The sequence below is a fragment of the Protopterus annectens genome, chromosome 4.part0, assembly GCF_019279795.1.
Source record: "Protopterus annectens isolate FY-2018-M chromosome 4.part0, PAN1.0, whole genome shotgun sequence".
In the NCBI taxonomy this organism is placed as follows: Eukaryota; Metazoa; Chordata; order Ceratodontiformes; family Protopteridae; genus Protopterus; species Protopterus annectens.
The window spans coordinates 654,238,901-654,261,400 of record NC_056733.1 but is presented as its reverse complement, the minus strand read 5'-3'; the positions used below and the strand labels follow the sequence as shown (position 1 = coordinate 654,261,400).

At 43.8% G+C, this 22,500-nt stretch overlaps 1 protein-coding gene across 1 annotated transcript in view; it reads left to right on the top strand.

Annotated features, from left to right (window-relative positions):
- The window catches only part of MAPKAPK5 (MAPK activated protein kinase 5), a 1,432,063-nt gene that overhangs the window by 730,941 nt on the left and 678,622 nt on the right, over positions 1-22,500 (top strand). The window contains exon 9 of the mRNA XM_044068618.1: positions 21,701-21,888. Coding sequence (XP_043924553.1) covers positions 21,701-21,888 — 188 coding nt within the window. The remainder of the gene's footprint in view (positions 1-21,700; positions 21,889-22,500) is intronic.

Sequence of the window (22,500 nt, the reverse complement as noted above, 5' to 3'; positions counted from 1 at the left end):
TGTAGATGATGTTTTCTTGGAATCCTGCCTTACCCCAGACACTTTGCCTCCAGCTCCCAGGAAACCTGCCAGGTAGTACAGAGTACCTGATTCTCACAAATTCCTTTTCAAGAATCCTACTGTGGATCCAGAGACCATTTCCCAAGGACCAAAAGGAATTAAGGTTACTACTGCCAAAAATCCTACCCCTTCTGATAGGGATTCTAGAGCTTTAGACAGATGGGGTAAGAAGGTATATACTTCTGCCACTTTGGCCATTAGGGCTTTAAATTGCCAGTCTCATATGTTAAAGTATCAGCAGCATATTATGGGATTAATTAAACCGAAAATGATGCTGATTCCTGACTGTGCTGAACACAAAGATTTACAAGAGTTAATGCACTCTGCTGACCAAGTAGGTAAACATATTTTGCAATGTGGTTTTGATGATTCAGAAGCATCTTGTAGGGCTGCTGTCACTGGGTCTGTACTTAGAAGGCATGCTTGGCTTAAGGAACAAAATTGCCAGATCATGTTAAAGCTAAATTACTGGATGTACCCTTACACCAAGAGCGCCTTTGTGGCAACAAAGCAGAAGAAGTCCTCAAAAGGATGGAGGAAAAAGCTAAATCTATGCAAACTGTTAAAGATGTCTTACAAGTTCAGCCACCTAGATTCAGTAGGCATTGGCCTTCAAAGATCTAGTCCTTTCCAGGCCTTCTCACTCCAAACCCAGAAGCAGCAGACTACCAAGATTTCAGTCTTAGGCTGTGCAGAGATCTAAGCAGTGGTGGGTCCCCACTTCCAAAGCAGGGAGTAGTAAGCCACCTCCTATGGAAAAATGGCACAATGACTTATCCTTAACTCTACCAAGCCTTGCTCAACTACTTGCTCCCTTAGGAGGAAAGCTCACCCTGCATGCAAAACACTGGGAACTCATTACCCAATACAAATGGGTTTTAAACATAGTTTCCCTAGGATGCAGATTCCACTTCCACTCACTCCCTACCCAAGTGGATGGCCAGACCTTCCCCCAAGCCAGTGGGCAGAGACCCAAAAACAAGTGCTCTCTCTCCTCAGTATCAAAGCTATTCAACCTGTTCCAGCAGAACAAAGGGGACAAGGTTTTTATTCAAGACTGTTCCTGGTTCCCAGAAAAGAAAACACTTGGCGTCCTATCTTGGACCTTTCTATTCTCAACACCTTTCTGGTGGTTCCAAAATTCAAAATGCTAACTCTTCAGCAGCTTCTTCCTATGCTAGCCAAGGATGCCTGGCTGGCAACTCTAGACTTAAAAGAAGCTTACCTATCCCAATTAGAGAATCCTGCAGAAAATTCCTACGCTTCAGGGCAGGCTCCAGGCACTATCAGTTCTCTGCACTGCCCTTTGGCTTATCTAATGCGCCCAGGGTATTTACAAAGTGCCTAGCTCCTGCCATTGCATTTTACAGGCAGAGAAATATTCAGATTTACCCATATTTGGACAATTGCCTGATTCAGGCAGAGAGTCAGGACTTGTTATTACAGCACCTGGCATTTGTAGAGAGTCTTCTAACTTCACTGGGGTACACCATCAACGAGAAGAAATCACACCTATTACCCTGTCAACAGATTGTATTCCCAGGAGCAAGCTTAAACACAACTTCCCCAGATGGCATTCCTCACTCCAGAGAAACAAGTTCATTTGACAACCTACTTCAAACTACTGGCAACAAAAACCCAGCTATCTGCAGGGAAAATCCTGCAAGCCCTGGGGTTCATGGCCTCTTGCATTCTGTTAATTCCATATGCAAGACTACAAATGAGGAAACTTCAGCGGTATCTAAAAAGTCTATGGTGACAACATTCTCAGGACTCAGGACCTGGAAACAATGATTCCTATTATCCCTTGTGTAAGGGCAGAGTTCCTTTGGTGGGCAGAGGCCTGCTACCATAACAAAGGACTCCCTTTCACTCTACCCCCTGCTGCCCAAACCCTAACAACAGACGTATCAGACTATGCATGGGGAGCTCACATGGCAGGGCAGTTCATTCAGGGCAAATAGAACCCAAAACAGATGCACCTGCATATCAATCAAAAAGAAATGTTAGCTGTACAGAATGCTGTGACAGCCTTCAGAGACCTCATTCTTCCAGGACAACTATTGGTAAAGACAGATAACGCCACAGTTATGTGGTACATAAACAAGCAGGGGGGGAACCCATTCCTACCCACTCTGCAGACTAGCCATGGCTCTGTGGAACACAGCCTTGAGCTAGCAAGTGAACCTGCAAGCTCAATTCCTGCCAGACAAACTAAATTCACTGGCAGATGACTTAAGCAGAAATCTCATGGACCCACACGAATGGAAACTGGAACCCAAAATATTCAAGCTCTTGAGGAAAAAATGTGGGACATCAGAGGTGGGCCTGTTTGCCTTCCCTCAGAACTACCAGTTGAACAAATTCTGCACCAGAACTCCCCACAGTCAAGCTTGGAAAGTGGATGCTCTGTCCTTTACCTTGGAAAGCCTCTCAGTTTATGCCTTTCCCCCTCTGCCTTTCCTCTCAAAGGTTCTACTAAAGATCAAACAGGACAAGCCAAGGACAATACTGATTGCACCAGATTGGCCACGCCAGCACTGGTGTACCCCCTTTTGCACAGTCTGACAGTGCTACAACTGTGGCACCTGCCTCAGACCCCTTCCCTGCTGTCCCAGCAGGCGGGCCAGATTCTTCACCCTCAGCTTCAAACCCTGAACCTTGCAGCCTAATTCCCTGACCTCACCTCCAGCAACCCTCAGTAAGCAGGTGCTGGATGTCATTCTTGAGGCGAGGAGGCCTAGTACTAGAAAATCCTATTCAGAAAAGTGGAAAGATACTGTTCCTGGAGCCAGGCTCAGGGGATGGGCACAACGGTGCCCAGCTTACCTCATATTCTATATTATTTAACAGAAATGCTCCACAAGGGCCTATCTTTCTCTTCAATTAAGATTCATGCCTGTGCCATATCAGCACACTATAATACTGATCCACCCCTCTTTTCTCATCCCCTGCTAAAACAATTCTTAGAGGGGGCCAAAAATTTAAGACCCCCCCAGAAGAGCTCCTACTCCAACCTAGGACCTTAACTTTGTATTGGAAAAACTCACTCTTCCCCCCCTTTGAACCAGCTGCTACAGCAGAGTTGAAATTCCTTTCTTGGAAAACAGCTTTACTTCTAGCCATCACGTCAACAAGAAGAGTGTCTGAACTGCAAGCCCTTATGGCAGTGAAACCCTTCATTATCTTCCATGCGGATAGGGTTTCCCTCAGGATTAATCCATCCTTTATGCTCAAGGTGGAGTTTAGTGTGGCTCTAAACCAGTCTATTCATTTGCCTACTTTTTTCCCTAATCCTCAGAATAAAGGGGAAAGGATACTGCATTCTCTGGACTTACACAGACAGCTTAGATTATATTTGGACAGGACTAAGCCTCTCAGAAAATCTGACCACCTGCTAGTTAGCTTTGCTGCAGGGGCAAAGGGGAAAGCCATTTCAGAGCAAACCATTTCCAAATGGCTAGCACATTGTATCCATTTCTGCTACAAACACCATGGAAAACCTACCCCACAGGGGATAAGAACACATTCCACCAGGGCTGCATCTACGTCTACTGCATTTCTCAGAGGAGTCCCTACTAGGGGCATCCTGGAAACTGCAACCTGGAGCTCTGTACATACTTTCGCCAGGCATTACCACCTGCCTATCTTTTCTAAATCCAGAGCTGGATTTGCCACAGCAGTTTTACAGAGCCTTGTTGCTAGCCCTAATGCTCTCTAACTACCTCCACCCTTCCTTAGCTTTGGGAATCAACCTAAATGTGATAACTGCAACAGTGAAACATGAAGAACATAGTACAGTTGTGTACACTTACCATAAATGTAGATGCTGTAGTGTATTCACTGTTGCAGTCCTGGATGTTCTTCATCTCACATTGCTGCAGTCCTTACACTTGGGTAGTCCGCTGTCCTCGGTCGGCCCGAATATCAAAGTATTAGGCTGACGTCAGTCAAGGCGCTTAAGACTGACATCAGGACGTCAGGGTACAAATGCGCATGACCGACGTCATATCCTCAGTCTTTTTTGCCGCATGGTCCGATGCAGAAGCAGCGTTGCAAGTGCCGTTCGGCGTTCTGAAATTTTTCGAATTCGGAGTTTCAGACCGAGTCAAAGTTGGCTAAGTACCCGTTGGGAATATTTTAGTTTTTCTTGCCTCAGTGGTTTACGGATGTCAGAAAAAGTGAATAACTGTATTTCTTGTGGGAAACAGATACCGCATAGAGATTATCATACTTTGTGTATTCCTTGTTTGGGGCCTGAGCACGACGTTGTTGGGTGTCGCTTTTGTGCTAGGTTCAATAAGCGCACTATTAAGCGAAGGTTAGATTGTGCCAGGTTGGTCTTTGGGAAGCGGTGCAATTATAAGATGCCGTCGGATGCTCCGACGCCCGCTTCGAAGAAGCGCAAAGACAAGGCAGCTAAGCCCAGGCAAGAAGAGTCGTCCGTACCGGACGCCGGTTCTTTAGAGGCGTCAGTGGAACCGGTGGTTCCGCCGGAGGCTTCTCTGGAGTCCCAGGGGGAGACTTTGTTATTGCAGGATGTGGCCTCTCAGGAGGCAGGTCAGGCTGAAGGGGCTTCTCAGGTTACTGTACTCCCCTCCCTTCCTAGGGTGGTTAGGCCCTCTCCTTCTGTTTCTAAGGCTTCTCCCAGAGGCAGGCCAGGTTTAGCTTCTGTTGGTGTCACTCCTAGTTCTTCAGGATCTGTGCCCAAGAAGCACATGCTTAAAATGGCAGAAGATTTAATTACTTTGATTAGAGGTTCTTTGCCCCCTCCAGATAAGAGGCCTAGGGTGGAACCAGAGTTGGGGAGTTTTGAGCAGGCTTCAGATGTTTCAGAGTCTTCAGCTGAAGACTTGCAGGAGTACTCTCCTTATTCTGATTCTGATGCAGATGATTCCACTCCTTCTGCTTCTCCTCCAGAGGATTTTTCTTTTTCAGAGACTCTTCATTCCATGAGGGAACATTTTAAGTGGGAAGGTCAGGACTTCTCTGATTCCAGGAAAAGGCTTAGGGAATTTTTGCTTTTACCCCAGCATAGGCCTTTGGCTATACCTCCTGTTCTGGATGTTGTGGAAGATGTGTTTGGAGGCTTCACTTAATCCTGATTCTTTGCCTCCTGCTCCTGTTAAACCGGATAGGTATTATAGGGTGCCTGAGGCTCATAAATACCTTTATAAGAGTCCTAGGGCGGACCCAGAAACTGTTAGTCAGGGACCTAAGGGTGTCAAGGCCTCTGTTGTAAAAAATCCGGTTCCTCCAGATAAAGAGGCCAGAGCTTTGGATAGATGGGGAAAGAAAGTCTATACTTCTTCCACCTTAGCTATGAGGGCTTTGAATTGCCAGTTTCACATGTTGAAATATCAAAACTATCTTCTTTCTCAACTGAAGTCTAAGGTAGATGCTCTGGCGGAAGGCATTGAGTGTAAGGAATTACAAGATTTGGTACATGTCTCTGAACAGGTGGGTAAGCATTCTTTACAATGTGGTTTTGATGCTATACAGGCCTCGTCTAGGGTGGCTGCCACTGGGTCAGTTCTTCAGGCACGCCTGGCTGAGGGATCAGAATTTATCTGAACATGTTAAGACAAGGATTTTGGATGCTCCTTTACAGTCTGATGTGTTGTTTGGTTCACCTGTGGAGTCCGTCTTGAAGAAAATGGAAGACAAGGCTAAGTCTATGCAGACTGTTAAAGATTTTTTGCAAGTCCAGCTTCCGAAGTTTAGTAGGAATTGGCCTGCTAAGGGGTGGACGTACCCTTCTTATGATTCACAGTCTAGGGGTAGATCTAGACGTGGTAGGGGCAGAGCTCAGAGCTCCTTCAGACCTAGAACAGGGAGTTCTCCTGCACAATCTTCAGGTGAGGGTAGGGGCCAGTCCTTTCGTAAGCAGGCCCAATGACCTACCTTTTCAGCTGCCAGATCCTTCTTGCCTGGCAGCACCTTTGGGAGGAAGGTTGGCACTCTTCAGGGAAAATTGGAGTTTGATTACCCAAGACAGATGGGTATTGGATATCATACACCAAGGTTACAGGTTTTATTTCCATACCTTGCCTCCTTTCAAAGGCGTGCCGGACGTTCCTCCTCAGCAAAGACTAGAGGCTCACAAACAAATTTCTCTGCTACTCCAAATAGGGGCCATTCAACCGGTCCCTCTGCCAGAAGTGGGCCTAGGATTTTATTCTCGCCTGTTCCTAGTACCAAAGAAGGGGAACACGTGGAGACCAATTTTGGATTTATCTATCCTCAACACTTATCTGGACATTCCCAAGTTCAAAATGTTGACGTTACAACAGCTTTTACCTCTGCTGGGCAAAGATCACTGGATGGTGACTCTGGATCTCAAGGAGGCTTACCTTCATGTTCCTATCAGGCTAAGTTGCAGGAAGTATCTGCGTTTTCGGGCTGGGACTTCTCATTATCAGTTCTCTGCATTGCCCTTTGGCTTATCTACTGCCCAGAGTGTTCACGAAGGTTCTGGCTCCAGTGATAGCTTTCTTCAGGCTAAGAGGAATACAGATCTATCCTTATTTGGACGATTGCCTGATTCTGGCCCAAGGAAAGGACGAACTTCTTCATCATTTGCAATATGTGATAGCAGTGCTAAGATGCCTGGGGTATTCTGTGAATGAAATAAAGTCCAGTCTAGTACCCTCTCAGGACATGTGCTTTCTGGGTGTGAGACTGAATACAGCATCCCAGATGGCCTTTTTGACCCCGGACAAACAAAAGAATCTTTCTCTCTACTTCCATCAATTGTCTCATCAGTCCAGGCTGACTGCAAGGACAGTCCTTCAAGCCTTGGGGTTCATGGCATCTTGTATTCTGGTGCTTCCCAATGCCAAACTGCATATGAGGAAGCTACAATGGTATCTCAAACATGTATGGACACAGCACTGCCAAGATATGGACACTGTCATTCAGATAATACCTTGCATTCAAAAGGAATTTTTGTGGTGGGCTCAGGAATGTCACCTAAACAAGGGACTCTCTGTGACCCGGCCAGAGGCGAGTCAGATTCTAACGACAGATGCCTCAGACAAAGCTTGGGGAGCTCATCTAAATGGAAAATGGGTACAAGACACGTGGCCTGCCAGACTTCAACATCTACATGTCAACTTGAAGGAGATGTTAGCAGTCCAATTTGCATTAATAGCTTTCAAGGATTTACTTCTTCCAGGGCAGGTGTTGATTCTAACAGACAACACAACTGTCATGTGGTACATCAACAAGCAAGGGGGAACACATTCTTATCCTCTATGCAGACAAGCAATGATTTTGTGGGAGACTGCTCTCAGTTTACAGCTAAATCTTCAGGCAAGGTTTCTGCCGGGAGCACAGAACTCCTTAGCAGATGTGTTGAGCAGACAAATTATGGATCCCCACAGTGGAAATTGGATCCTCATGTATTTCAGAAATTGACAGTGTTATGGGGAACTCCAGACATAGATCTGTTCGCTTCTCCACTAAACTACCAGCTGCCAAAGTTTTGCACAAAAGGTTTCATCCCACAGCTTGGAAAGTGGATGCTCTTTCATTCAATTGGAGCAATCTTCATGTGTATGCCTTTCCACCTCTGCCTCTCCTCCCAAAGGTACTCCTGAAGGTCAGACAGGACAAGCCAAAGATGATTTTAATAGCTCCAGATTGGCCTCGACAGCACTGGTACCCATTACTGAGAAGTCTGATGCAGGGAGCCTCCATGGCCTTTGCCTTGATTCCACACCTGCTGTCTCAGGAGAACAGTCATTTACTCAATGTCAAACTTCACTCTCTTCACCTAACAGCCTGGCATATTCTGTTTTAAACCCTGGAGAGTCTCAGCTTCCACAGCAAGTTTTGAATGTTATTTTGGAGGCCAGAAGGCCTAGTACAAGGAAAGTGTACGCAGATAAATGGAAGAGATTTTTATTTTGGAGTACAGCAAAGGAATTTGATGTTTCTAAGCCTAATTTAAGTGTGGCTCTTCAATATCTTACTGAGTTACTGGACAAAGGTTTGTCCTTCTCTTCTATTAAGGTTCATGCTGCAGCAATTTCTGCTCACTATGACTGTGACCCACCATTGTTTTCTCATCCTTTGTTTAAGCAATTCCTTAGAGGGGCAAAGAATATAAGACCCCCACGGAGAGCTCCTGCTCCTGCTTGGGATCTCAATTTTGTGTTGGAGAAACTCACTCTACAACCTTTTGAGCCTGCAGCTACTACTGAGTTGACATATTTATCATGGAAGACTGCTTTTTTGTTGGCCATTACCTCTGCGAGAAGGGTTTCTGAATTACAGGCCCTTATGGCAGTTGAGCCTTTCTTAATTTTCCATAAGGATGGGGTATCTTTGCGTACTAATCCTTCCTTTATGCCTAAAGTGGTTTCTAGTGTGGCTTTAAACCAAACTATTCATTTGCCTACTTTTTATGCAAACCCCCAAAATAAAGGGGAAAAGATTTTGCACACTTTGGATATACACAGGCAGTTGCGATATTATTTGAGCAGAACTAAAGGGTTCAGGCAGTCTCAGCAGTTATTTGTTTCTTTTGCTTTGGGTTCTCAGGGCAAGCCTGTGTCAAAACAAACTATTTCTAAGTGGATTGGGTTTTGTATTGCTTTCTGTTATTCCCATCATGGTAAGGAGATTCCAGTTGGGATTAGGCCTCATTCCACTAGGGCTACTGCCACTTCTACAGCTTTTTTAAGGGGGGGTGGCAACTAAAGATATTTTGGAGGCAGCTACTTGGAGTTCAGTGCATACTTTCTCTAAGCATTATCACCTTCCACTTTACTCTAAATCGAGGGCTGGTTTTGCCACTGCAATTTTACAGGGCATTTTGGCAGCTCCTACTGCTTTATAGTTTTGCCATCCTCCCTTATCTCTGCTTTGGGATTCTACCCAAGTGTAAGGACTGCAGCAATGTGAGATGAAGAACATAGTACAGTTTTGTACCTACCATAAATGTAGATGTTCAAGATCCACATTGCTGCAGTCCAATTACCTCCCTCCTTCCCCTCTGTAGTTAGAGGCGGTTGTGTGGTTTGGGTTGTACATATTGTGAATATTGTATATATTGTACATATGGTTAGTACAAGGGTGGTTGGTTGTTTTTTGCTGTCTTTTGGTTTTGACCTTTCTGTTTAGGGTCTTCTGACATCTGGGGCAAGAAAAGACTGAGGATATGACGTCGGTCATGCGCATTTGTACCCTGACGTCCTGATGTCATTCTTAAGCTCCTTGACCGACGTCAGCCTAATACTTTGATATTCGGGCCGACCGAGGACAGCGGACTACCCAAGTGTAAGGACTGCAGCAATGTGGATCTTCGAACATCTACATTTATGGTAGGTACAAAACTGTACTTTACCCTCCCTCCAGCCCCCTGAGTTCTCTTGACTTTTACCTTTCCTCCTTGTTTGGCATATATTATATTATGTGTATTTGCTTTTTGCTGAGGGTGTTCCATACCATATAATTGCTTCCTATTGTGGGGGCACCTGACATCTGGGGCAAGAAAAACTGATGTAATGGCGTTGGTTGCATGTTTTTTAACCCTGACAACCTGACTTCATGGAAGAAGCGATAGCAACCGATGCAGAAATCCGAAGACTCTGGTATTCAGGCCGGCTGAGGGCTACCTGCAGGCAGATAACTCAAATGTGATGTCTGCAACAGTGAATACACTCGAACATCTACATTTACGGTAAGTGTACACAACTGTGCTTTTAAGATTTCCTAAAATGTTAGCAGTCATTGGTAAGGCAGCTTCTGATCCATCCGTCATTGTAACTTATTTTGTCTAGCTGAAATAATTTATTTTGAGATAATGGTGATCATTTTGCCCATTTCGACTCTCAGCTAGAGCGTCTTCTTCGTGGAGACATGTGTGAATGGGCGTGCCTTCGTTGAAGGTTGTGCGCTAGGGCTAGCAACTCAGCACTTAAAAATCAACTGCCAGTCATTAGCGGACCGGAGTTCCGCTGTGGCGACCCCTAACTGGGAAAAGCCGAAAGACACAACAACAACAACTTTTCAAGAGAATACAGTTTTAGATATTTGATATTTTCATGTACTGGATTTGTAGTACTTCTGGCTTCCATTTTGTTGTCTGTGTAACTTATTAATGGCTGTTTAGTGGCATAGTACAAGGTGGTTGATAGTTCTGAGAATTTTTTTCTCTTGAAGACTAAGTATTCATTTTCATGCTGATATGGGACATAATGCTTTTTGGTACTAGTGCTGGTAGGCTACTTCTAAGGTGGGAATGTTAGAGCTGTATCTTCTGTTTTGGAAGGCAGTTTGTTGGTATAATTTCTGTTGATGTGATGTACTAACTTCAGACAGTAAGGTATAGTCTTCTTTAAAGATGAAATGCCTCTGTATATTAACTTCGCTTGTCTTGGACCTGACCATTCTCACTGCTTTTGCTTTCTGGAACGCCAGTCATGCAGGTTAGAGGATCATAAGAGGTTACTAGACTAATGGCTCTGGGGCCCTTATAAGCCTAGCCAAGAGTTTATCCTCAAAAAGAAACCTCCGTCAGCACCTGCCACCCCTGTCAGTGAGGGACACAGGTGGAACCCCTGGGACATATTTGTGGTTTTCCATCCACTCAGGTGGAGCTGCTCTGTTTGACGTGTATTGGAAGTCTATTCCAGAGATGGGACTACCCCTGGGAGAAAAATCTCTCTCTCCAGCAGGTTTTGTTGATGTCGCATATTAGATTGAGGCCTTTTGAGCAGGTAGTACATGAGGAGTTAGACTTACGGATATGGAGCATCTCTAGTAGGGCAGGGTCTGAGACTACCTTGTAGACGAGACACAGATCACCCCTGAGCAATCTGTACTATACCGAGTAGAATGATAGTGATTTGAGCCTGTCTGCATAGGACAGGTGTTGGAGGTCATGGATCATCTTTGTGAGGTATTTCAGTGGTCTTTCCAGTTGATGCAGATGTACATCCCAAACAGGGCATTATATTCAATTATTGGTGCACTGGGGGAGGAGTATAGAGAGGTAATAACCTCTTTTTTCTGGAAGTAATCCCTTTACTTATGAGATGAGCCAAGTAAAAGGCTTTTCTGACCGCTGCCACTACATGGTGGTCGAATGTGAGTTTATCAACCGGAATGCCCAGGTAATGTATCCTAAAAACACATACACACACACACAAAAAAAGCTTTGCTGTAATAGCTAAAAACTTAGACAAAAAGCACATAAATTATCACACTATTTGATCATTCAAGCTTAAGAAAGGTCAAATGTGTGTTTGTCTATGGCACAGAGATAAGATGTCTCATCACTGTTCTGACAGCCTTAGTACCAAAACTGAATAGTTCAGTTGCCTATAAGGATCATTTAAAGATTGGTTGGAGAATATGGAAGAATCCACAGTGATTCTAACAACTTTACTACTTTGCAAGAAAAATCTAACTGAGGAGAGCTCATCATGGGAACCTGATGACTACTGTGATGGCTTAGTGGTTAACTACTGTGACTATAGTTTATAGGGTCCTGGGTTTAAGACCTGCAAAGGCTGTTAATTTAGAGGTTGGGAGGGTTGCCTAATGGTTAAGGTGTTTGCTTTACAAACACAAGGTACATGGTTTGAATCTCACAGGGGATAACTGGCTAGGCTTAAAATGGCTCGCAAGGGCAGTTAGCCTAGTACTAATCTATGAACCTTTGAAAGAGAAAAGCTGTGAACCTGACGGTCACTTTCACATTTTTATTGCACTAAAACAAAGAAATATTCCACCTGTTTCGAATGAGATCATTGTGTGAAAACAGCTAATGCAATGCAAGTTCATAATATTATAGTACCATACTAATGCAGCTGAATGAAAAGGGTGGCATTATTGCAAACACTTTGTATTAAACTAAGTCATTTATTTCAGCAGTTGATCTGGAAGTAAGTAGAATATTTAAAATATATTAGGATGAAGTTGTGTTCTAGTAAAACACATGCCACACAGAAACTTATGAGTAACAGAATATATGCATGTATATGTGTGTATATCCAAGCATATATTGGATCATAGGAGATTACTAGGCTGTCGATCCAGAGATCATTTCAAGCCTAGCCATTTCATCCCAATGAAATACCATAGAAATGCTAGTTAATACGCAAGATTGCATTTAGTAATGAGTGCCCATCTCCAGGAGGGTTGAGAGTGCTGTTCCTGTTAAAAATTTACAGTGTCCCATCCACTCTTCCAGGTTCCTTTTGAACAGTGTCATAGAGATGCTCTGCTTCACATGAATAAGTAGCCAATTCCAAAGACATGGCAGTTGCTGAGAGACAAATCTGTCCCTCCAGCAAATCCTGTTTAAGTCACAGGCCATATTTAGGTCCCTGGTATGGGTGGCCGTAGTCCTGTTTGATTTATGGGTATGCAGCGAGTTCTTGGGTTTGGGTCTGAAATTGCTCTGTAAGCCAGGTAAAAGTCTCCCCTAAGAAGTCTGTATGATACAGAGTAAAGTGACAGGGACTTACTACAGTAGACTCGTGGTCAAAGTTAAGGTTGCAGTCAACTTGTGAACCCAAGTCCCTTACAACTTCCTGGGTACTTAGGGTATTTTTGTTGATTTGATGGTGTGAAGGGACATTGTTTGTGCTGAAGGAAATGATGATGCATTTCTTTGCAGTTAAGTTTGAGAATCTGCTAAGACACCAGTTGTTGGTCTGCATAAGACCCTCCTGGAATATACTGACATCATTTGGGGATTCAGTAATTGCATCCACTTTTCAGTCGTCTGCATATTTGGTCAGCCACAACCCCTTAACTTTGACCTGAACTTCTGAGAAGTGTATACCAAGTAATAGGGGGCCCAGCACTGACCTCTGTGGCACCCCGCTGGTAACAGGTGTGCTGGTTGATGTGGAGTCGCCCACTTTGATAGTGTATGTCTGGTTTGTGAGCCATTTAGCAACCCATCTTACAACAAAGGGGTTTACAGTCAGTTTGCTAAGTTTATCGGTAATGCCTTAGTGTGGGATTGTGTCAAAAGCCTTAGCCAAGCCAAGGTATGCAGAGTGCACAGATTTGCCATCATCAATGGCCCTGGTCAAAATTTGGAAAAAATACATAAGATTTAACAGGCAGGATCTGCTCTTGATGAAGCTGAATTGGGTAGGATTCAAGGTTTGGAGGTCACCTGTGTCTTTATTTATGAGATCCATAATGATATGTTCCATGGCCTTACAGATGAGGCTGGTCAGGCTTATGGATCTGTAATTCCCCAGGTCTACTGCTGGGCCATTTTTGTAGAAGGAAATAACTGTTGCTGTTCTCCATTTCACAGGAACAAAGCCTGTGGTAAGTCTATGATTGAAAAGGCTACATAAAGGTGATGTTACTTCATGTTTTAGCCTGTTTAGAAGACAGCCTGGGATGCTGTCTGGTCCCATAGAGACTGTGTTTTTTTGCCTTGGGCAAGGCTTTAATGACATGTTCTTCAGATATGTTGGTGGGGGAGAAGTTTGGGGCAAGGTTTGTGATAGATTTGGAGGGGATGGGGGTGAAATTTTCGCCAAACCTATCTGCTAGTACATTTGCTATCTCTTTGGGATCATTGTGTGTAATACCGTTAGTCACTTGTTCTGCATATGCTTGATCCTACCTTTTAGGCTATGTACGTAGCTATACAAGGCCTTATGGTTATCCTTGGCTGTGCTAGCTAAGTTTTTTTCAAAGAGGCCCTTAGAGGATTTGCAAGTTGTCTTACTTGCCTGTTCATGCTAAGGAGGGTGCTTTTCCATTGTTGGGGTCTTGCCTTTGTTTTTATTGAGAGCAACTTTTTGCTTTTATTATAAAGTTTGTTGATGCTGGATGTCCACCATGGCAGCTTGTTTTTACTTGGGGTGCTGGCTTGGATTCTTTCTGGTACAGTCAAGTCTCTACACTCATGCAAGTGACTGTACAGAGCTTTAGTGTAAGCTTCAGTGTAGATGTTCTTCGTATCACATTGCTGCAGTCATAACCTGTGGGTGGTCCGCTGTCCTCGATCGGCCCGAATACCAAAGAGCTGGGCTGGCGTCGGTCATTGTCGCCTGGAGCTGACGTCAGTACGTAGTAGTACTTAAGCGCATGACCGACGCCATATCCTCAGTCTTTCTTGCCGCGTGGTCCGAAGCAGAAGCAGCATTTGCGAGTGCCGTTCGGCATTCTGAAATTGTCTTTTTTCGAGTTTCAGACCGAAGACCAAGTTGGGCTAAGTACCCCGTTGGGGAAATCTTTGTCTTTTTCTTGCCTCAGTTTCCGGATGTCAGAAAAAGTTAATAATTGCATTTCTTGTGGGAAACAGATACCTCATAGGGATTATCACTCTTTCTGTATTCCTTGCTTGGGGCCTGAGCACGGCGTGGTGGTGTCGCTTTTGTGCTAGATTTAATAAGCGCACCATTAAAAGGAGATTAGACTGTGCCAGGCTTGTTTTTGGTAAACGGTGTAACTATAACATGCCGTTGGATCCTCCGACGCCCGCTACCGCTAAAAAGCGTAAAGATAAATCTGTGAAGTCTAAACCGGATGGGTCGTCCGTTGCGGACGCCGGTTCTACGGAGCCTCCGGTTGAATCTATGGATCCTGCCGAGGGTTCGACTGAATCCCAGGGGGAACCTTTACTTTTGCAGGAGTTGGCCTCTCAGGATTTAGGCCCAGCTGAGGGTGCTTCTCAGGTGTCTGTAGTTCCATCCTTACAGAAGGTTATTAGGCCTTCTACTTCAGTGACTAAAGGCCATGCTAAGGCCAAGCCTTGTCTTGTTGGCCCTGGTCATGGTTCTAGCTCTTCAGCCCCTGTTCCTAAAAAACATATGTTGAAAATGGCAGAGGATTTGATTACTTTGATCAGGGGTTCTATGCCCCCCCCAGAGAAAAGGCCTAGGGTGGAGGCAGATTTAGAGGGAATGAATCATTCCTCTGACTACTCTGATTCCTCAGCTGAGGAAATTCAGGATTTCCCTTCTTATTCAGACTCGGATGCAGAGGATTCCTGTCCTTCTGCTTCTCCTCCAGAGGATTTTTCTTTTTCTGAGACTTTACATTCCATGAGGGAACATTTTAAGTGGGAAGGCCAGGATTTTTCAGATTCTCGGAAGAGGCTTAGGGAATTTTTGTTTCTACCACAGCATAGGCCCTTGGCTATTCCTCCTGTCTTAGATGTTGTTCAGGATGTTTTTTCTGAATCTTCCCTTAATCCTGATTCTTTGCCTCCTGCCCCTGTTAAGCCAGACAGATATTATAGAGTTCCAGAAGCACATAAATATTTGTACAAAAGTCCTAGTGCTGATCCGGAAACTATTATTCAAGGTCTGAAGGGTATTAGGGCTTCTGTGGTTAAGAATCCAGTTCCTTTGGATAAAGATTCTAGAGCTTTAGATAGGTGGGGGAAAAGTGTACACCTCATCTACGTTAGCTATGAGGGCGTTGAATTGCCAATTTCATATGCTGAAGTATCAGAACTTTTTGTTGGGTCAATTGAAATCTAAGGTGGATGCTTTATCTGAGGGTATAGAGTGTAAGGAGCTCCAGGAGTTGGTTCATGCATCAGATCAAGTTGGCAAGCATTCTTTACAGTGTGGTTTCAATGCTCTTCAGGCTACATCCAGGGTGGCTGCTACAGGTTCAGTTATTCGTAGACATGCCTGGCTTAAGGATCAAAATTTGTCAGAGCATGTTAAGGCTCGGATTTTGGATGCTCCTCTTCAATCGGAAGTACTTTTTGGTCCTCCTGTGGAATCAGTTTTGAAAAAGATGGAAGATAAGGCTAAGTCTATGCAGGCGGTCAAGGATTTTATGCAGGTGCAGCCCCCTAAGTTTAGTAGGAATTGGCCTGCTAGAAGATGGTCTTATCCTTCTTCGGATTATCAGTCTAAGGGCAGGTCTAGTAGTGGTAGAGGCAGAGCCCACACTCAGGGTTCTTTCAGACCTAGGACTTGGAGTTCTCCTGCACAGTCTTCTGGTGAGGGCAGGGGTCAGCCCTTTCGTAAACAGACCCAATGACCTGTATCTTCCGCTGCCAGACCCTTCTTTACTGGCAGCTCCTCTAGGAGGAAAGTTGGGACTTTTCAAACAAAACTGGCATTTGGTCACCCAGGACAAATGGGTGTTGGATATAATAAATCACGGGTACAAGTTTTATTTTCACACCTTTCCTCCTTTCAAAGGCATGCCGGATGTGCCTCCTCAGCAAAGGATGGAGGCTCAGGAGCAAATTTCTTTACTTTTGCAGATGGGGGCAATTCAGGTGGTCCCTCCGTCAGAAGTAGGCCTAGGTTTTTATTCCCGCCTTTTCCTACTGCCAAAGAAAGGAAACACTTGGAGGCCAATTCTGGATTTGTCCATTCTCAGTACCTACCTAGACATTCCAAAGTTCAAGATGTTAACATTACAACAACTTCTGCCTATGCTAGGCAAAGATCACTGGATGGTAACCCTGGATCTCAAAGAGGCCTATCTTCACATCCCTATTAGAACCAGCTGCAGGAGATTCCGGGCTGGTACTTCTCATTATCAGTTCTCTGCATTGCCCTTTGGTTTATCTACTGCGCCCAGGGTATTCACAAAAGTTCTGGCTCCTGTGATTGCCTTCCTCAGACAGAGAGGAATACAAATTTATCCTTATCTGGACGATTGCCTGATTCTTGCTCAAAACAAGAACAAGTTACTACAACATCTCCAGTATGTAATGGCAGTTTTAAGGTGCCTAGGGTATTCTGTGAACGAAATAAAGTCCAGTCTAGTGCCCTCTCAGGACATGTGCTTTCTGGGTGTGAGACTGAATACAGCTTCTCAGATGGCATTTCTGACCCCGGACAAACAAAGAACTCTTCATCTGTACTTCCAGCAGTTATCAGTAATGTCCAGGCTGACTGCAAGGACAGTCCTTCAAGCCTTGGGGTTCATGGCATCTTGCATTCTAGTACTTCCCAATGCCAAACTGCATATGAGGAAGATACAATGGTATCTCAAAAGTGTGTGGACTCAACACTGCCACGGTTTGGACACTGTCATTCGGATTATACCTTGCATCCAGAAGGAATTCTTGTGGTGGGCTCAGGAATGTCACCTAAACAAGGGACTCTCTGTGATCCAACCAGAGGCGAGTCAGATCCTAACGACGGATGCCTCGGACTTGGCTTGGGGAGCAGACTTCAATGGAAAATGGATATAAAACACGTGGCCTCCCAAACTACTACATTTGCATATCAACATGAAGGAGATGTTAGCAGTCCAATTTGCCTTGATAGCCTTCAAGGACCTACTTCAGCCGGGACAGGTGTTGATTCAAACAGACAACACAACAGTCATGTGGTACATCAACAAGCAGGGGGAACCCATTCCTACCCTCTTTGCAGACAAGCAATGATTTTGTGGGAGACTGCTCTGAGTTTGCACATCAATCTTCAAGCACGGTTTCTGCCAGGAGCACAGAACTCCCTAGCAGATGTATTGAGCAGGCAAATTGTGGATCCCCACGAGTGGAAACTGGACCCTCAGGTATTCAAACAGTTGACCGTGGCTTGGCGAGCTCCAGACATAGATCTGTTCGCTTCTCCACTGAATTTCCAACTGCCAAAAGTTTGCACAAAGTTGTTCCACCCAAATGCTTGGAAAGTGGATGCTCTATCTTTCAGTTGGAACAACCTTCACGTTTATGCTTTTCCCCCTCTGCCCCTTCTTCCCAAAGTACTCTTGAAAGCCAGGAGGGACAAGCCTTGCATGATTCTAATAGCACCAGATTGGCCTCGTCAGCATTGGTATCCTCTGCTGAGGAGTTTAATTCAGGAGCCTCCTTGGCCTTTGCCACAGGTTCCTCATTTGTTGTCCCAGTCAAACAATCATTTTCTCAATGTTCGGGTGCAGTCCCTGCATCTAACAGCCTGGCGTATTCTGTAATGGAGCCGGTGGGGTCTCAGCTTCCTCAACAGGTTTTAGATGTCATTTTGGAAGCCAGGCGGCCTAGTACTGGAAAAGTTTATGCTGATAAATGGAAGAGATTTTTTCTTTGGAGCACAGCAAAGGGCTTTGATGTTTCAGTGCCTGTTTTGAGTTTTGCACTGCAGTATCTTACTGAATTACTGGACAAGGGTTTGTCATTCTCTTCTGTGAAGGTTCATGCTGCAGCCATTTCTGCTCACTATGATTGTGACCCTCCTTTATTTTCTCACCCTTTGTTCAAACAATTTCTTAGAGGGCAAAGAATATAAGACCCCCGTAGAGCTCCTACTCCTTCCTGGGATCTCAATTTTGTGTTGGAGAAGCTTACTTTACCTCCTTTTGAACCTGCAGCTTTGTCTGAATTGAAGTTTTTGTCTTGGAAGACTGCTTTTTTGTTGGCCATTACTTCTGCTAGGAGGGTATCTGAATTGCAGGCACTCATGGCAATTGAACCCTTTCTGATATTCCATAAGGATAGAGTTTCTTTATGAACTAACCCTACTTTTATGCCTAAAGTGATTTCTAATGTGGCCTTGAACCAGTCTATTCATTTGCCTACGTTTTATGCTGATCCCCAAAATAAGGGGGAAAAAGTCTTGCATTCTTTGGATATCCACAGACAGTTACGTTATTATTTGAGCATAACTAAAGAGTTCAGACAGAGTCAACAGTTATTTGTTTCTTTTGCTTTGGGTTCACAAGGGAAGGCTGTTTCAAAGCAGACTATTTCTAAGTGGATTGGTCAATGTATTGCTTTTTGTTATTCTCATCATGGGAAGGATGTTCCTGCTGGGATCAGGCCTCATTCTACTAGGGCTACTGCCACATCTACTGCCTTTTTGAGGGGGGTAGCTACTAAGGATATTTTGGAGGCAGCTACTTGGAGTTCAGTACACACTTTTACTAAGCATTACCATCTCCCTCTTTATTCCAAGTCCAGGGCTGGGTTTGCCACTGCAGTTTTACAGGACATGTTAGCAGCTCCTAATGCTACTTAGTTTGCCAGCCTCCCTTTTCCTTTGCTTTGGGATTCTACCCACAGGTTATGACTGCAGCAATGTGAGACGAAGAACATAGTACAGTTTTGTACCTACCATAAATGTAGATGTTCGAGGATCTACATTGCTGCAGTCCAATTATCCCTCCCTCCTTCCCCTCTATAGTTTGTGGTTGGGTGTTTACTATTTTGGCTCTGGCCTTCTTTCATTCTTAGGCCTTCTGACATCTGGGGCAAGAAAGACTGAGGATATGGCGTCGGTCATGCGCTTAAGTACTACTACGTACTGACGTCAGCTCCAGGCGACAATGACCGACGCCAGCCCAGCTCTTCGGTATTCGGGCCGATCGAGGACAGCGGACCACCCACAGGTTATGACTGCAGCAATGTAGATCCTCGAACATCTACATTTATGGTAGGTACAAAACTGTACTTTTCCACTTCCATCTGGGGTTGGGGCTCGGAATGCATTTATAACTTCACCTGGGAGGATATAGTTAGCTGATTTTGCCCTTTGTGAGTTCTGGTGTTAGTGTCAGTTTGAAGGTGACTGTTTTGGGGTCAGATTTAACTAATGAGGGTCCGACAGTTGTGGTAGTGCATCCGTTTGACATGTTAGTGAGGACCAGCTCTAGTATGTTTGTTCTTCTTATCGGGATATGAACAATTTATTCCAGGGCATTTGAGTTAAAGTCAAGGAACTTTTGCGCTAGTGAGTTAAACAAAGTCAAGGAACTTTTGCACTAGTGGGTTAGGGCTAGGGTAGGTTTCCCATTTGATGGTGGGGTAATTGAAATCCCCCATAACCAAATTGTTTGGTAATATTTGGAGTGTCTCCATTTTGGTCAAGTAGGCATCGTGCGTGTCATGACCCATGGAGGGGGATCTATAACTGGCTATGACTTGAATGCGGGTCCTACCCATCGTAACCTGAACTTGGAGTAACTCCATGGAGCTATCCAACTAGACAGGAGGTGAATTTATCTCTTATAAAGATAAGTACACCACCTCCTTTCATTCTCGCACATTCATTTTATGGTCTGAAGGTGTGGAAGGCATTGTAGCCTTGCAAGGCTGGGATACTCTCTGAGGCCTTGAACCAAGGCTGAACATGTGTGTGTGTGTGTGTGTGTGTGTGTGTGTATATATATATATATATATATATATATATATATATATATGTATATATGGAGTGACATACAATTGGTTTACTACACAGTACCTCAAAGAGTCATAATAGCATGTAGAGGAAGAGAAATAAGATAATTAGGAAGGAATGAAGGGAGAAGTCTTGAAAAGGTAAAGGAAAACAATGAAAGAAAAAAACAACAATGTGGGGAGAGAGGGGTACAGACTTTAAGAGAAGAAAGAATGTCCTTAACACCTTACATACACTTACAGTAATAAAGCTAAGCTTTCTTTTGATTCGCATAATACGTGCATAATGTGTCTCTAGTATCTACTTTCAGTGAAGTACAAAAATATAAATATATATATGTGTGTGTGTGTACACACACACACACACACACACACACACACACACACACACACACGCGCGCGCGTGCGTTTAGTACATTAATGTAAGTACCTGTACTTTACATGCTAATATATTCAACAGATACTTATGTTTTTATTGTCATACTCAGTATGTCAAATGCTCGTATGTATTCATATAGTAAATATTGCTGACATGTACTTGTACTGTCATATCTGGAGCTTCTCTCTCTAGGAATCTGCTAAAAAGGGGCAGTTTGATTGTCTGGGCCATCCGAGTAAACAAATGAAAGTAAGTAAATACAAATAAATAAGCATGAAAAGAAAAGAGGGAAAATGGAATAAGAAAGAGGGAGACGGAAATAGAACTTAAGGTTTAATTAATTCCACAGTGGCTTTTGGAAAGTGGGTCCAGTTTTGCCAGGCATAAGCACACGTGGTTGCATTAGGTGCTTTTTTCTCTTTTACACACATAGCACACTTCACCTGTCTTACTTTTCATATAGGAGGAAAACTCTACTGTTTCTGTTTCCTAAGAAGTAGGGGCCTTTTAACTTTGATGTTTGGCAGGAAGCTGAGGACAGTGTAGATCCAGGTTTTATGTTTATGTAGCATAGTGCATCATTGTCTTTGTGTCTTTCCAGCCAGGGGTGTCCAACCTTATTTTTTGCTTGGTGGTCACTTAACATACTTGGCAAGGTTTGTGGGGGCACATTACTGTGTCCAACATGCGTCTTTTTTATTCAAAACAGTTTGTTATAAGGCATTCCAAGGACCAAATAAAATGCCTCAATACGCCAGATTCTATCCCAAGGGCCATTTGTTGGATACCTCTGTGACCCAGACCATGGGTATTTTACACTAAAAATATTAGTGTTTGCTTAATATTGACAAGATACATCTTGCATTTGTTCTTATGGGAGAAAGAAGTACATATTTATTTGTGTTCTGGGTATTTACTTACCTAGCAGGGGCAGTGCATTGTGTATACCACTATTATGAAACATGGCAGGAAAATGTGTGTGACCCTTCTATCTGGATGCTTAGTTTCATATTTATTACGGATTTAAACAATTTTATATTGCTGTACTTCATGGAGTTTATTTTTTTATTTCTGCATATCCGTATTCTAGTTAATCTTATGAAATGCTCAGTTGATTGAAAATTCTGAAATATTTAGCTAGTAAATCTAGTAATCTTTTTGCCTGCTTTGCTTTCTAGAGCTGTGATTTGTGGTCACTTGGCGTGATTATTTATGTGATGCTTTGTGGCTACCCGCCATTTTACTCTAAACACCACAGCAAAACAATACCGAAGGACATGCGGAAGAAGATTATGACCGGAAGTTTTGAATTTCCGGAGGAAGAATGGAGTCAGATTTCAGAGATGGCTAAAGATATAGTAAGAAAGTAAGTGAACCAGGGAAATATGAGTAGCAGCTGCAATGACTTGTAGCGGACAGGGGTCAGCTGTTTGTACATATTATATATATATATATATATATATATATATATACATACACACACACACATATATACACATACATATATGGGTCCACTTTGAAATTTCAAAATTCCACAACTTTGAACGTCGAAATACTGAAGCCTGGAAGATCGAAGTTGTGGAATTTCGAAACTTGTCAGTGGAGATCTCCATACAGTGAGGAACCGGAACTTTACCGTTCTCTTCCCTGTAGTGCGATCTCGGAGTTGGAATATTTAAGTAGCAGGGAGTATGGGAGGTGCAGGGGGGGCTTGCCCCCCTGCAAAAATGTGACTTCTGCTGTTTAATTGTTTTAGATTTTTTTTTTGTATCGAGATTCCACAACTGAGGTCTTCTGGGCTTCGGTATTTCGAGGTTCAAAGTTGTGGAATTTCGAAATTTGAAAGTGGACCCATACATACATATGTATGTGTGTGTGTATATATATATATATATATATATATATATATATATAAAATGAGAGCGAGAGACACACACACTCAGATACGTACAGAGTGCTCTACATCACAGCTGAAGAT